Raw genomic sequence first — 11201 nt, 5'->3', positions numbered from 1 at the left:
TAAAGCCATTTGTGATGCGATTTATAATCATTTATGTAAATAAAATACTAGGATAAAATCAATTTAAATATAGAAATTATGAAAAAATATCGATTGATGCTAATGCATAGTTTTGAAAGTATATATGTACTTTAAAAAATATTATAGGGAAAAATTGGGTATCAACATCGCCATCTGTGAGAAAATAGAAGAGAAAATGCATAAATACCCCATTCAACTTGTCCTGGAAAGTCGTTTACACACCTAAACTTTACGGGCGTCCTAACACCCCACTATTTTTTAAAGAACTGTATTTATTTACTCTCTCCTTATGCCTGGCCCAATTATAATAACGTAAGTGGAAAACACGCGCTTTTAAAATGAAGCCACGTAATTAAATCCTTCCGTAAATAAACATAAACATAACATTTTACAAACAAAACTCATTAACCCATTAACCCCCCTCAGTGAAAAATTCCCAAAATTGAAGAACCCTACCCACCCTCAAAGATTCGATTAGCCTCTCCAAAATCAATTTGCCTGACCAAAATCGAAGGGATCTGTTGCAAAACCCTTCGATTTCGTTCTTCCTGGTACTTTCCGTTTGTTCTTAATTGTTTCATTTGACGATTTGGTTGAAGACCCGTTCGAAGTTGAAGGTCTCTGAAGAATAAGTGCAAACGGTATATTTGTTTTAGTTTGGAGGTAAACACATCAACCCTAGCCTTTTCTATCATCAACCCTAAATGTTATCTCTTTTTTAGTTTGTTTAATATCATCCATATCTAGGGTTCTGAAGTTGCTGCAAATTTCTTCACTGTAATGTTGTCAATGTAAAATCGAGGAACTGAAATACAATTTTTAAGGTGTAATAATAATCAATTTTCAGTTTTATTCTTGTTGCATGTATTCTGACTTCTTGTGTAGGGGTCTAATAGTAATTACACAATTTAATTAGTTGATTTTCTACTATATTCAGGTATTTCAATGTCTTTTGTACTTGTTACACTAAGGTTTTTCCATGGTGGAAAAATCTCCACGGATAAGTTACATTCATTTTCAGTGGAGGATTATGTTGGTGGGATGATTACTGATTGTGTTGATGTCGATGTTGATAGGTTCTCATATTTTGAGTTTTTAGGTTATGTAAAAGAGTTTGGTTACAATAGTTCTTCTGCTGTTATTTATGTTAGACCACCTAATTGTCCTGCTTTGGTAGTAATTAAGGTTGTTAGGGACCTTATGGGTATTTGTCAAGATTTAAAAAGTGGGGATATTTTGGAGGTTTATGTAGATCACATGGTTGAAGAAGCTGTAGTGGTCCCCCCTCTATTAGAATATGCCAGCCAAGTTGTGGATGATAGTAATGTTACTTTTGAGAAGGAATCTGGTCAAGATTTAGGGGGCTGTGAGGGTTTGGGAACTTCTGAAAAGGCTTCCAATACTGCTGAAAATAGTGCCAATAATAGTGTGCCCACAGCTGTTACTACTGATGATAGTTCAAACTCCTCATATGAATCAAAGTCATCTGAATCTAGTAGCAGCACTGATAACAGCTCAGATTCAGACCATGAGGAGTTGTTTGAAGAAGGAGAAGCTGATTATGGTAGTGATACACATGAGGAATACAGGGCATTTAGGGCAGAAAGAAGGACTGTAGAGAGGAGGAAGAGGAAAGAAAGTGCTCCTGAACAAGAACATGTTAAACTAGGTAAGAGAGGGCCAGATGTGGGGTATGATGAATATGAATCTAGGAAGAAGAAGAGTTTAGAAGGTAAGATAGGTGGTGATGAGCCTTATTACCTCTCAGATGAAGCTGCTAGTTTTGAGACAGATCCAGATGATGTTGATGATGAAGGTGAAGGGGAGGTTCAACAGAAAGTTAAAGCTAGAAGAAGAAAGACTAAAAGAAGAGTAATATTTGACAAGACTTGCAAGAAAATAGTTTGGGAAACTGGACTTGCATTTGCAAGTGTGAGAGATTTCAGAGAAGCTGTAACTAAATATGCTGTTCAACAAAAGGTTTCTATAGAAAAGTATGTAAATGAACCTACAAGGGTGAGGGTTAAGTGCAAGAAGACATCCTGTCCTTGGCTTCTAGTTGCTAGTTATGATTCTAGGACTAAGGATTTTGTAGTCAAGAACTACAATCCAGTTCACAAATGTGACCCTACTAACAGAAACAAGCTATGTAATTCAAAGTTCTTGGCTAAAAGGTTCAATGAGAGGATAAAAGAACAACCTAACATTAGAATATTCAAGTTTCAAGAGTTGATTAGAAAGAAATTGGGATTATATGTTGGGAGGACAGTTTGTAGGAGGGCAAAAAATATTGTGTTGAATGAGATAATGGGTGATCATAAACTAGAGTATGGTAGGATTTTAGATTATAAGGATGAGTTGCTTAGATCAAATCCAGGTAGTACATATGTAGTGAAACTTAGTGAAGAAACTTTTGAAGGTGGGAAGAAAATGTTTGTTGGGTTCTACATTTGTTTTGAGGCAATGAAGAAGTCATACTTAGCTGGTTGTAGGCCATGCATTGGATTAGATGGATGTTTTTTAAAAGGGGTATGTAGAGGCCAACTACTTGTAGCAGTTTGCAAAGATAGAAATAATCAGATGCTTCCACTTGCTTGGGCTGTTGTTGAGATTGAAAATATGCACACTTGGAGGTGGTTTGTCAGCCTTTTAAAGAGTGATCTTCAGCTTGGAGATGGTACCAATCTGACAATAATAACAGACATGCAAAAGGTAATCACTTGTAGTTTGTTGTTATTTTTCTACTGATGTTTCACTTAATACTAACTGCCATTGTTAATTTTCCAGGGGCTTGAGAATGCTATAGCAGACCTACTTCCAAATTCTGAGCATAGGATGTGTGCAAGGCACATCCTAGCTAACTGGTCTAAGAAATGGAGGGGTATAGAGAGAAGGAACTGCTTCTGGAGGTGTGCAAGGTCTACCTATGAATGGGAGTTGAAGAAAAATCTGGATGACATGAAGAAATTGGGGTCTAAGATAGTTGATGAACTGTTGTACTACAACATTGAAAGATGGAGTAAGGTGTATTTCAACACATTCTGCAAGTGTGATAGTGTTGACAATAATATGACAGAATGTTTCAATGCTTGGATTTTGGCAGCAAGGCAGAAGACTATAGTGACAATGCTTGAAGAAATAAGGGTGAAGATGATGAACAGAATAGGTCAGCTCAGACAATTTTGAAACACTTGGATTACTGATTTTTCACCAATGGCCATGAAAGTCTTGGAAGAGAACACAGAAAGGTCAATGAAATGTAACATTTTCTGGAATGGTGAGTATGGATTTGAAGTGAAGCAAGGATCAGGTGCAAGTGAAGTGAAGCAATTAGTGGACATCAACAGGAAAACATGCACCTGCAGAGCTTGGATGTTAAAAGGCATACCATGTGCTCATGCAGTTGCTGCCCTGCATTTTAAAAATCTTGAGCCTATGAACTATATTTCTCATTGGTACAGTAATGCAACTTACATGAAAACATACAGTTACTTTCTACAGCCTGTCTTGGGTATGAATATGTGGCCAGAGTCACAAAACCCAACTGTTATACCACCTCATGTCAAGAAGATGCCTGGAAGGCCAAAGAAGGTTAGAAGAAAAGAGCCTGGTGAAAATAAGACAGGAAAATTGTCCAAAAGTGGAGTTGTTATGACATGTAGCAATTGTCATAACAAGGGTCATAACAAGAGGGGATGTCAAAGGCTGCTGGAAGTAATACTGCTGCAACTTCAGCAAATTCTGTGCCTACAAGTGTTGGTAGTTCAAAGCCACCAAAGCAAAGTACTGCAAGAGGAAGGGGTAGGCCAAAAGGTTCTAAAGAAAAGGTGAAGTTCTTCCCTTTAATGTCTTTTTTCTCTTTTTTAAAAAATTCCCAGATTTTTAATTTTGATTGTTTGATGTAGGATGTTGGTACTAGCACTGATGTAAGAACACAATTTAAGAAACCAAGGATGGTTGGGATGGGAGTTTTACACACTCAAAGTGGCTTCAAGATTCAAAATGTAAGTCTAACACAAACTCTCATATATAGGTGATTTCATTTGTCTGATTTTCTGTTGGGTTTTGGCAGCCTGGAATGTCATCTACAAACTTTAAGAATGTGAGGTCCTCGGCAGAAGTAACTGGAGATCTAGGCCCCGAGGTGTTAAATGGAAAGGTAAAGAAGTTATGACATCAAGGCAGCTTCAACAATTGAGAGGCAAGAAGCTCATTCAAACAAGGTCTAGGGCTGCTAAGTTGACCCAGGAAAGCACCACTGCAAATCAACCCAGCTGATGAAGCTTTGCTTTTGTTTGATGACTGTATTGCAATAGACTGAACTAGACTGCAATTTGAAGTAGCTATAGACTGCAATTCTGTATTTTGATAAGGATTTGTTGGTAGCTATAGACTGCTATTTTGTTACATTTGGTGTCTGTTTTGCTGCTGCTACAATGACAACAAACAGCTGTTTTGTTAACTCATTTTGTGGCTTTTATGCAAGAAATGCATATATGATGTTTTAGTGATCTATTAGTTGTACAGGTTGATAGTATGTGTGTTTGCCATGAAATGTGTTCCTTCAGTTGTGGAAACAAAAAGTTCTTCCTTCACAAGTTTTCATACATCTCTATTCTAAACCTTTGATAAGTACAGACTTTGGAGTCGTTTGGTAAGATGCATTGAAACATTAATTGATACGCAAGAACTACAATTACATATTGAGATGAGAATACTACAAAATATTGAGATGACAAAACAACAAAAGGCTTACATAAGTTCCATTGTAAACATACAAAATAAATCCTACAACCAACAACTACATTCATATTGAGATGACAAAACTAGATTCACAATGGCAACCTCATTGCATCTTCTTTCAATGAGATTCCGGGATACCCACAAGCAACAAGAATAATACACATCCCCAATATAATGAACCAAAGTACATTTTCCCTAGCCTTTGACTTAACTAATTTATTCTTCCATTTCTTTTCCTTCTCTTTCATCTTCTCCATATCATCTTGCAATTTCACCAATTGAGCCTCAATCTTCTTCATCTTGTCCTCTTCTATGGTATTTTCAACCTTTAAAGTTGTCCTCGGCTTGGCAAGATTTTCAAAGCCTTCTAATGCATTCTCAAGTTCACCCATTTTGTCCAGCAATTTTGGAATAACAAATTTGGACCTAGGATCAATTTCGGAATCCTTCCAAACCCAAAAATCACAAGATCGTGGACCCTAAGATGAATAACAAAAGGAAATTAATGAATGATAATTTTTCACAACTCAATTAATGAAAGAATTTTCACTATCATTTACCCTATAGTATGGACAAACCCAATATCTTCTTCTTGGGTTCCGAGGGGTCCAAGCTGTTAACAAAGGCAGCACATAGCCATGGTTGCATCGAATTTCTCCACTTGACTCATTTTCTTCCTCTTGCGTGCAAAGCCTTGTCAAATTCAAGCCTTTTGAAGGCATTGCAACAACTACAACACAACAAGAAAATATCAAAGTCAGATAATTTGCATTAGCTTTCATAAAATCGGATAATTGGAATTTAGGGCAAAGGCATAACAATATTAAAAGAAAAGAAATTAGGGTTCTTAAGAAGGAGAAAGGTTAACCTTTGCCTTCAAAGATTAAAACTTCAAAAGGGCAATTTGAGAGATTCTCGGCAGAAATTAGAAGAAGAAGAAATTAGGGTTCTTCAATTGGGTTTGGTAAAATATTGGGGAAGAGGGGATTTTACCGTTGGTTGAGGTTATATTAACGTTAAAGATTTATTTATTTCTTTTTTTTGGGGTGTTTTCAACGATTAATAGAGTTAGGACGCGCTCAATTCAGTTGTCAAACACGCGCGGCTGGCCAGGCATAAGGAGGGAGTAAATAAATACAGTTCTTTAAAAAATAGTGGGGGTGTTAGGACGCCCGTAAAGTTTAGGTGTGTAAATGACTTTCCAGGACAAGTTGAATGGGGTATTTATGCATTTACATAGATTTGAAATTTCGACGTCAACAAATTCGCACGATAAAGTATCAAAGAAGTGATGTTTTTCCTAACAGTTCTATAGCCTCCCGAAGATAAGTACAGATGTGTCTGCACCGATCCACGAGACTCTACTAAACCTGCTTGTGACTCATAACACCTATGAACCTAGAGCTCTGTTACCAACTTTTTACGATCCCAATTTTCCTCCTTAGGATGTTGTGATGACACCTAGTTTCTAAGAGTAGGTAAGTTTAACATACATACGATATTAACTGAAAATTTATTAAGAACCTTCAAATAACTCAACCACTATCATATAAAGAACCTCCGTAACTAAACCGAACACAACTTCCCAAATCCGGTGACTACAAGTCACTAGCTCTATGAGATGGTACTGAACATCCCTATACATCAGTGTATATAAAAGGATAAGAAAAGAAAATAGACTAGATAGAGGGTGACTCTGAGGCATGCGGACGCCAGCAGGTATACCTTGAAGTCTCCGAACTGGGCTCGTCTCACTAGTGCCTGGACTGGTAGGAGGTACCTGGATCTGCACAAAAAGATGTGTAGAAGCGTAGCATGATTACACCACAATGGTATCCAATAAGTGCCAAGCCTAACCTCGGTAGAGTAGTAACGAGATCAGGTCAAGGCCCTACTAGAATAAATAAGAAATTGAACGGGTATATAACAGTGAAATAATGATAACAATAGAAATGAGACAATAAAAAAATACACCGAGGCTTTTGGTGCAAAGAAAGGATTAAGACAAGGGGACCCATTATCTGCATTCTTGTTTGTATTGGTGATGGAATACTTTAGTAGAATTTTGAAGAGATTGAGAAATGAGCCTGATTTCAATTACCACCCAAAATGTGAGAAAATGAAAATTATTCAATTGGGATTTGCAGATGATTTGTTTCTTTTCTCCAAAGGTGATGTAAAGTTTGTTCATATGCTATTTGAATGCTTCCAGGAGTTTTCCTTAGCTTCAGTACTTGTCGCCAATAGAGAAAAAAGTATCTATATATTTTGGAGGTGTGGGGTAGGCAGTGCAATCACATATTATAGAAGTAACTTGTTTTGCAAAAGGCGAGTTGCCAATTAGATATTTGGTGTGCCTCTAAGCACTAAACGACTTTCAGTGATCCGGTGCCAACCACTGCTTGAAAAAATGATAGGAAAGATCCACTGTTGGACATCAAAATTACTACCCCATGCAAGGAGAGGTCAATTGATAAAAAATGTGTTGTTTTCCATTCAAGTATTTTGGTCACAGATATTTTTGCTACCTACAAAGATTGTCAAAGTTATTGAAGCAACTTGTAGAAAATTCTTGTGGTCGGGTGGGGTGGAGGCATCAAAAAAGGCATTACTAGCATGGGATAGAGTTTTCTACCCACAAGTTGCTGGAGAGCTAAATACTTTAGATGTTGCATGTTGGAATAAAGCTGCAATATGCAAGCTTCTATGGAGATTATGCACTAAAAAAGATAGCTTGTGGGTAAAATGGATTCACAGTTACTATATAAAGGACAGACATGTGTGAGTTATATCACCAAGACAAGCATCATGGGTGGTTCAAAAAATACTAAAGGCCAGAAGATATGTTGAACAAATAAGAATGGGTGCAATTGAATTTGAGTCCTTGACAATCTTCTCTATTAAACAACTGTGCACTAAACTGAGGGGAGAATTTCATAAGGTTTTTTTGAGGAAGCTAGTATGAAATAATCTAGGAGCTCCTAAATGGGTATTCATATTGAGGTTGGTGGCACATGGGAAAATACTTACCAGAGATAGATTACTTCATGGGGGAATGGATGTAGCACAATCTTGCCCTTAATGCAATAATGGGATCGAGAGTATTTCACACTTATTTTTTCAATGTGACTATGCTGCTTATATTTGGAATAAAATATTGTTCTGGCAAGGAGTAAACAAGAAGGCCATGGATTGGTCGGAGGAATTAAAGTGGGTGGAAGAACATGCAAAAGGGAGAAGCTCTAAAGCAGAAGTTTATAGGATAGCACTTGCAGCAAGTATATATTATGTTTGGAGGGAAAGAAATCAAAGGGTGTTTCAAGATAACTATTCAGCACCAGATCTTATTATAAAGCAAATCATTCAAGAAGTTTGTTGCAGGGGATCAATGAAGCCAAGGCTTGCTCGGAAATTGGAAATGTTGAACTTTTATCCTTAGCACTAGGGTAGTAGTAGAAGTTTGTAGTAGCAGGAGTAGATGTTTTACTTAGCGTCAGCAGTTGGAACAATAAGTTCAACAGTCTGCTATTTTTTTCTCTTTATGTACATAATGACCAATTGGTAATAAAATTCTTTATTTACCAAAAATAAAAAAAAGAAATACACCGAGATTTGCTACACTGAACTAAGGCAAATGATGTATCACGGAAGAAAAACAAGGAATGTTATGCCAAGGAAACAAAGCAACCAAAACACAAGTGAAGTAAAGAAAAGCATCAACAAGAGTCACTAGCGAAGTACCGCCTCGTAGTCTCAAATCACAAAGCATTTCACAGTCTTTCCTTATATCAAAGCGGGAGCATTGCATTTAGTTTTGAAAATTATAATTTTCAAAATAGGTTCCGGTGTTTTAGCCTACCTTATCACACCGCGTGGTATCAATTAGTTCCCTACTAGCAATACGCGTATCTAGCCCACCTTATCTCACCGCATGCGTTTTAACCCCAAATCCTTATACCACCGTATGCGTATCAAAATTACAACGTATCACAAATCGCACCTCAAGTGCCCAATATCACAACTTGCCAAGAAACCAACAACAATAGTGTTTTCACAACAAATAACCCATGACTCAACCACAATTATACAAGAGTCTCAACAATAATAATCGAAGGTGAATAACTCAACAAGAATAATATTTCACAACTTTACAACTTTGCCTCAATTTAAATCACGGCCTTCATAACTTTATACCAATTTCAATAACAAGATATTCCAAGAATACCAACTTCAAGTGAAGAACTCAACGCTTCAATAATGAATAAGGAATAGACGAAACAATACTTCAACTAAACATGTAAAGACAATTAATAAGTAAGAGATAAGACAAGTAGTGTATGTGAAGATAGTCTAATGATAATGAATATAACATGTTAAGGTAACTCAATTAAGGCATGAAAGAAATCTATATAGCTAAAATCTGTCAATTCCCATATTTAACCCGTGCACAAACTTGTCACCTTGCGACACGACTTTCTGTCACGACCCTATTTCCCGGACCCGGTCGTGATGGCGTCTCTCGTGAAGACAAGGCCAGCCAATTAAACCCAATTTACCTTTTTAAACAGTTCAACAACACAAAGCAGTCTAAAACATGATTTACTAATATTAAGTAGCGGATGATATCAATAAAGTGCGGAAGTACAACCCAACACAGCCCTAACCGGGGTGTCACAAGTCACGAGCATCTATCCACACTGAATACTCAAGTATCACTATAGAGTTTAACATTGAACTAAGGACATAAAGGAAAGAGATAGGGAGGAGCTCCGGTTGCGAACGCCAACAGCTACCTAAAGACTCCTCGAAGAACCCCTGAAGCTGGGATGAATCAGCACTCGGAAGCAGAACCAGCTACGCCTGAATCTGCACACAGGGTGCAGGGAGTAGAGTGAGTACTCCAACTCAGTGAGTAACAAATGTAAATAATGACTGAAAGTAAGAAAACACGTAAGGCACAAGGCATTCTATAATGAAGCAGTAAAACCAGTTAAAAACAGTAAACCGGTGAAAAGTCAAGTAAAATCCTTTTTCCAACAATGAACAGGTAATTGACAAACAATTAAGGTAGAGTAAACAAATAGAAGCTCGCCCCTCGGGCACAGTATCCACAAATCCGCCCCTCGGGCAACATCTCAGAAACAATACCAGCCCCTCGGGCTCAATCTCACATCACAATGGGTACCCGCGCTCAATGGGGGTGTGCAGACTCCTGGAGGGGCCCCTTACGGCCCAAGCGCAATAACAAGCCATCTCGTGGCATCAAATCTATGCCCTCGGCCTCATATCAATCAAGCCACCTTGTGGCGTACATATCTCAGGCCCTCGGCCTCAAATCAGTATCAATGTTTCCTCACAACATAGGCTCTCGGCCTTACTCAGTCAAAAATCCTCACAAGCCCCTCGGGCAATAGTAAAACAGTGTTTCTCAGCCCAAACATCATTTAAAATATCATTTAAGTGTCAAAACTGAATAAAAATGGCTGAGAAGTAAAACAGTGGAAAATAACATGACTGAGTTCAAGTAGTAAGTCAAAATAGTGATGAAATATCAATAAAAAGCCCCGAAGGGTTCAAATAGTTGGCACGAAGCCCAAATATGACATTCATCCCAAATCATAATGATAGCAAATAAGTTTCAGTCAAATACGCGGTAAAGCCATCAATCGGGACGGACCAAGTCACAAATCCCCAATAGTGTACGACCCCACGCTCGTCAACAAGCGTGTGTCTCACCTCAACATAGCACTACGATGTGCAAATCCGGGGTTTCAAACCCTCAGAGCATCATTTATAATCACTACTCACCTCGAACCGGCTAAATCTCTAGCTCGCGATGCCTTTGCCCTTCGATTCGGCCTCCAAGCGCGTCGAATCTAACCAAAATCAAAACGGGGACGTCAAAATATGCCGAGGGAACAAAGCCCAAGCGAAAACAACCAATAAAGGGCACAAATCCCGAAATTACCAAAACCCGACCCCCGGGCCCACGTCTCGAAATTCAGAAATTTTTAAACCAATAGATTCCTTATCTTCCCACGAGTCTATACATATCAAGAACACTGAAATAGGAGTCCAAATGATCCCTCAAATCTCCATTTAAAAGCCTCTTAAACTCAAGCCCTAATCCCCAATTTTCTTTCTTAATCCCCACTAAAACCATGATTAAACAGTGGAAAAATGGTCTTAAATCCAAGTAATTAAGCTTAGGGAACTTACACAACTGATATCCTTTGATTCTTGAATCCTATGCCTTAGCCTCTTTTCCCATCTTCAAAATGATGAACTTAGCAAACTTTCGCGAAGAAAACAATATATACCTTCTGGCCTGGGATTTTCGCATCTGCGACCATTCCACCGCTTCTGCGGTACCGCATATGCGGTCTTTCCTCCGCATCTGCAGAAATCACTTAACGGGTCAAATTCCGCATCTGCGG

General features: G+C 38.1%; 2 protein-coding genes across 2 annotated transcripts; both read left to right on the top strand.

Annotated features, from left to right (window-relative positions):
• Window positions 3235-3695, top strand: LOC109231674. Its single transcript, XM_019397317.1, has 2 exons — window positions 3235-3612; window positions 3684-3695. Exons 1-2 carry the CDS (start codon window positions 3235-3237, stop codon window positions 3693-3695), a joined length of 390 nt encoding a protein of 129 aa, XP_019252862.1.
• On the top strand, window positions 3379-4529 carry LOC109231673. The gene is made up of 4 exons (XM_019397316.1): window positions 3379-3848; window positions 3927-4025; window positions 4094-4180; window positions 4395-4529. The coding sequence occupies exons 1-4, from the start codon at window positions 3717-3719 to the stop codon at window positions 4527-4529; spliced, it is 453 nt and encodes a 150-aa protein (XP_019252861.1). The 5' UTR covers window positions 3379-3716.

Source organism: Nicotiana attenuata, chromosome 8, assembly GCF_001879085.1.
Source record: "Nicotiana attenuata strain UT chromosome 8, NIATTr2, whole genome shotgun sequence".
Taxonomy (NCBI): Eukaryota; Viridiplantae; Streptophyta; class Magnoliopsida; order Solanales; family Solanaceae; genus Nicotiana; species Nicotiana attenuata.
Note: the sequence above shows the minus strand (reverse complement) of the source record. Positions and strands in the feature narration are given on the sequence as shown.

Excerpts from the sequence above, each read along its gene's own strand:
- LOC109231674 (XM_019397317.1), top strand. The coding sequence starts at position 3,235 with ATGGCCATGAAAGTCTTGGAAGAGAACACAGAAAGGTCAATGAAATGT.
- LOC109231673 (XM_019397316.1), top strand. The coding sequence starts at position 3,717 with ATGTCAAAGGCTGCTGGAAGTAATACTGCTGCAACTTCAGCAAATTCT. Across the intron at positions 4,026-4,093 it reads GTGGCTTCAAGATTCAAAAT|CCTGGAATGTCATCTACAAA; the intron begins GTAAGTCTAACA and ends GGGTTTTGGCAG. Across the intron at positions 4,181-4,394 it reads CCGAGGTGTTAAATGGAAAG|GATTTGTTGGTAGCTATAGA; the intron begins GTAAAGAAGTTA and ends TATTTTGATAAG.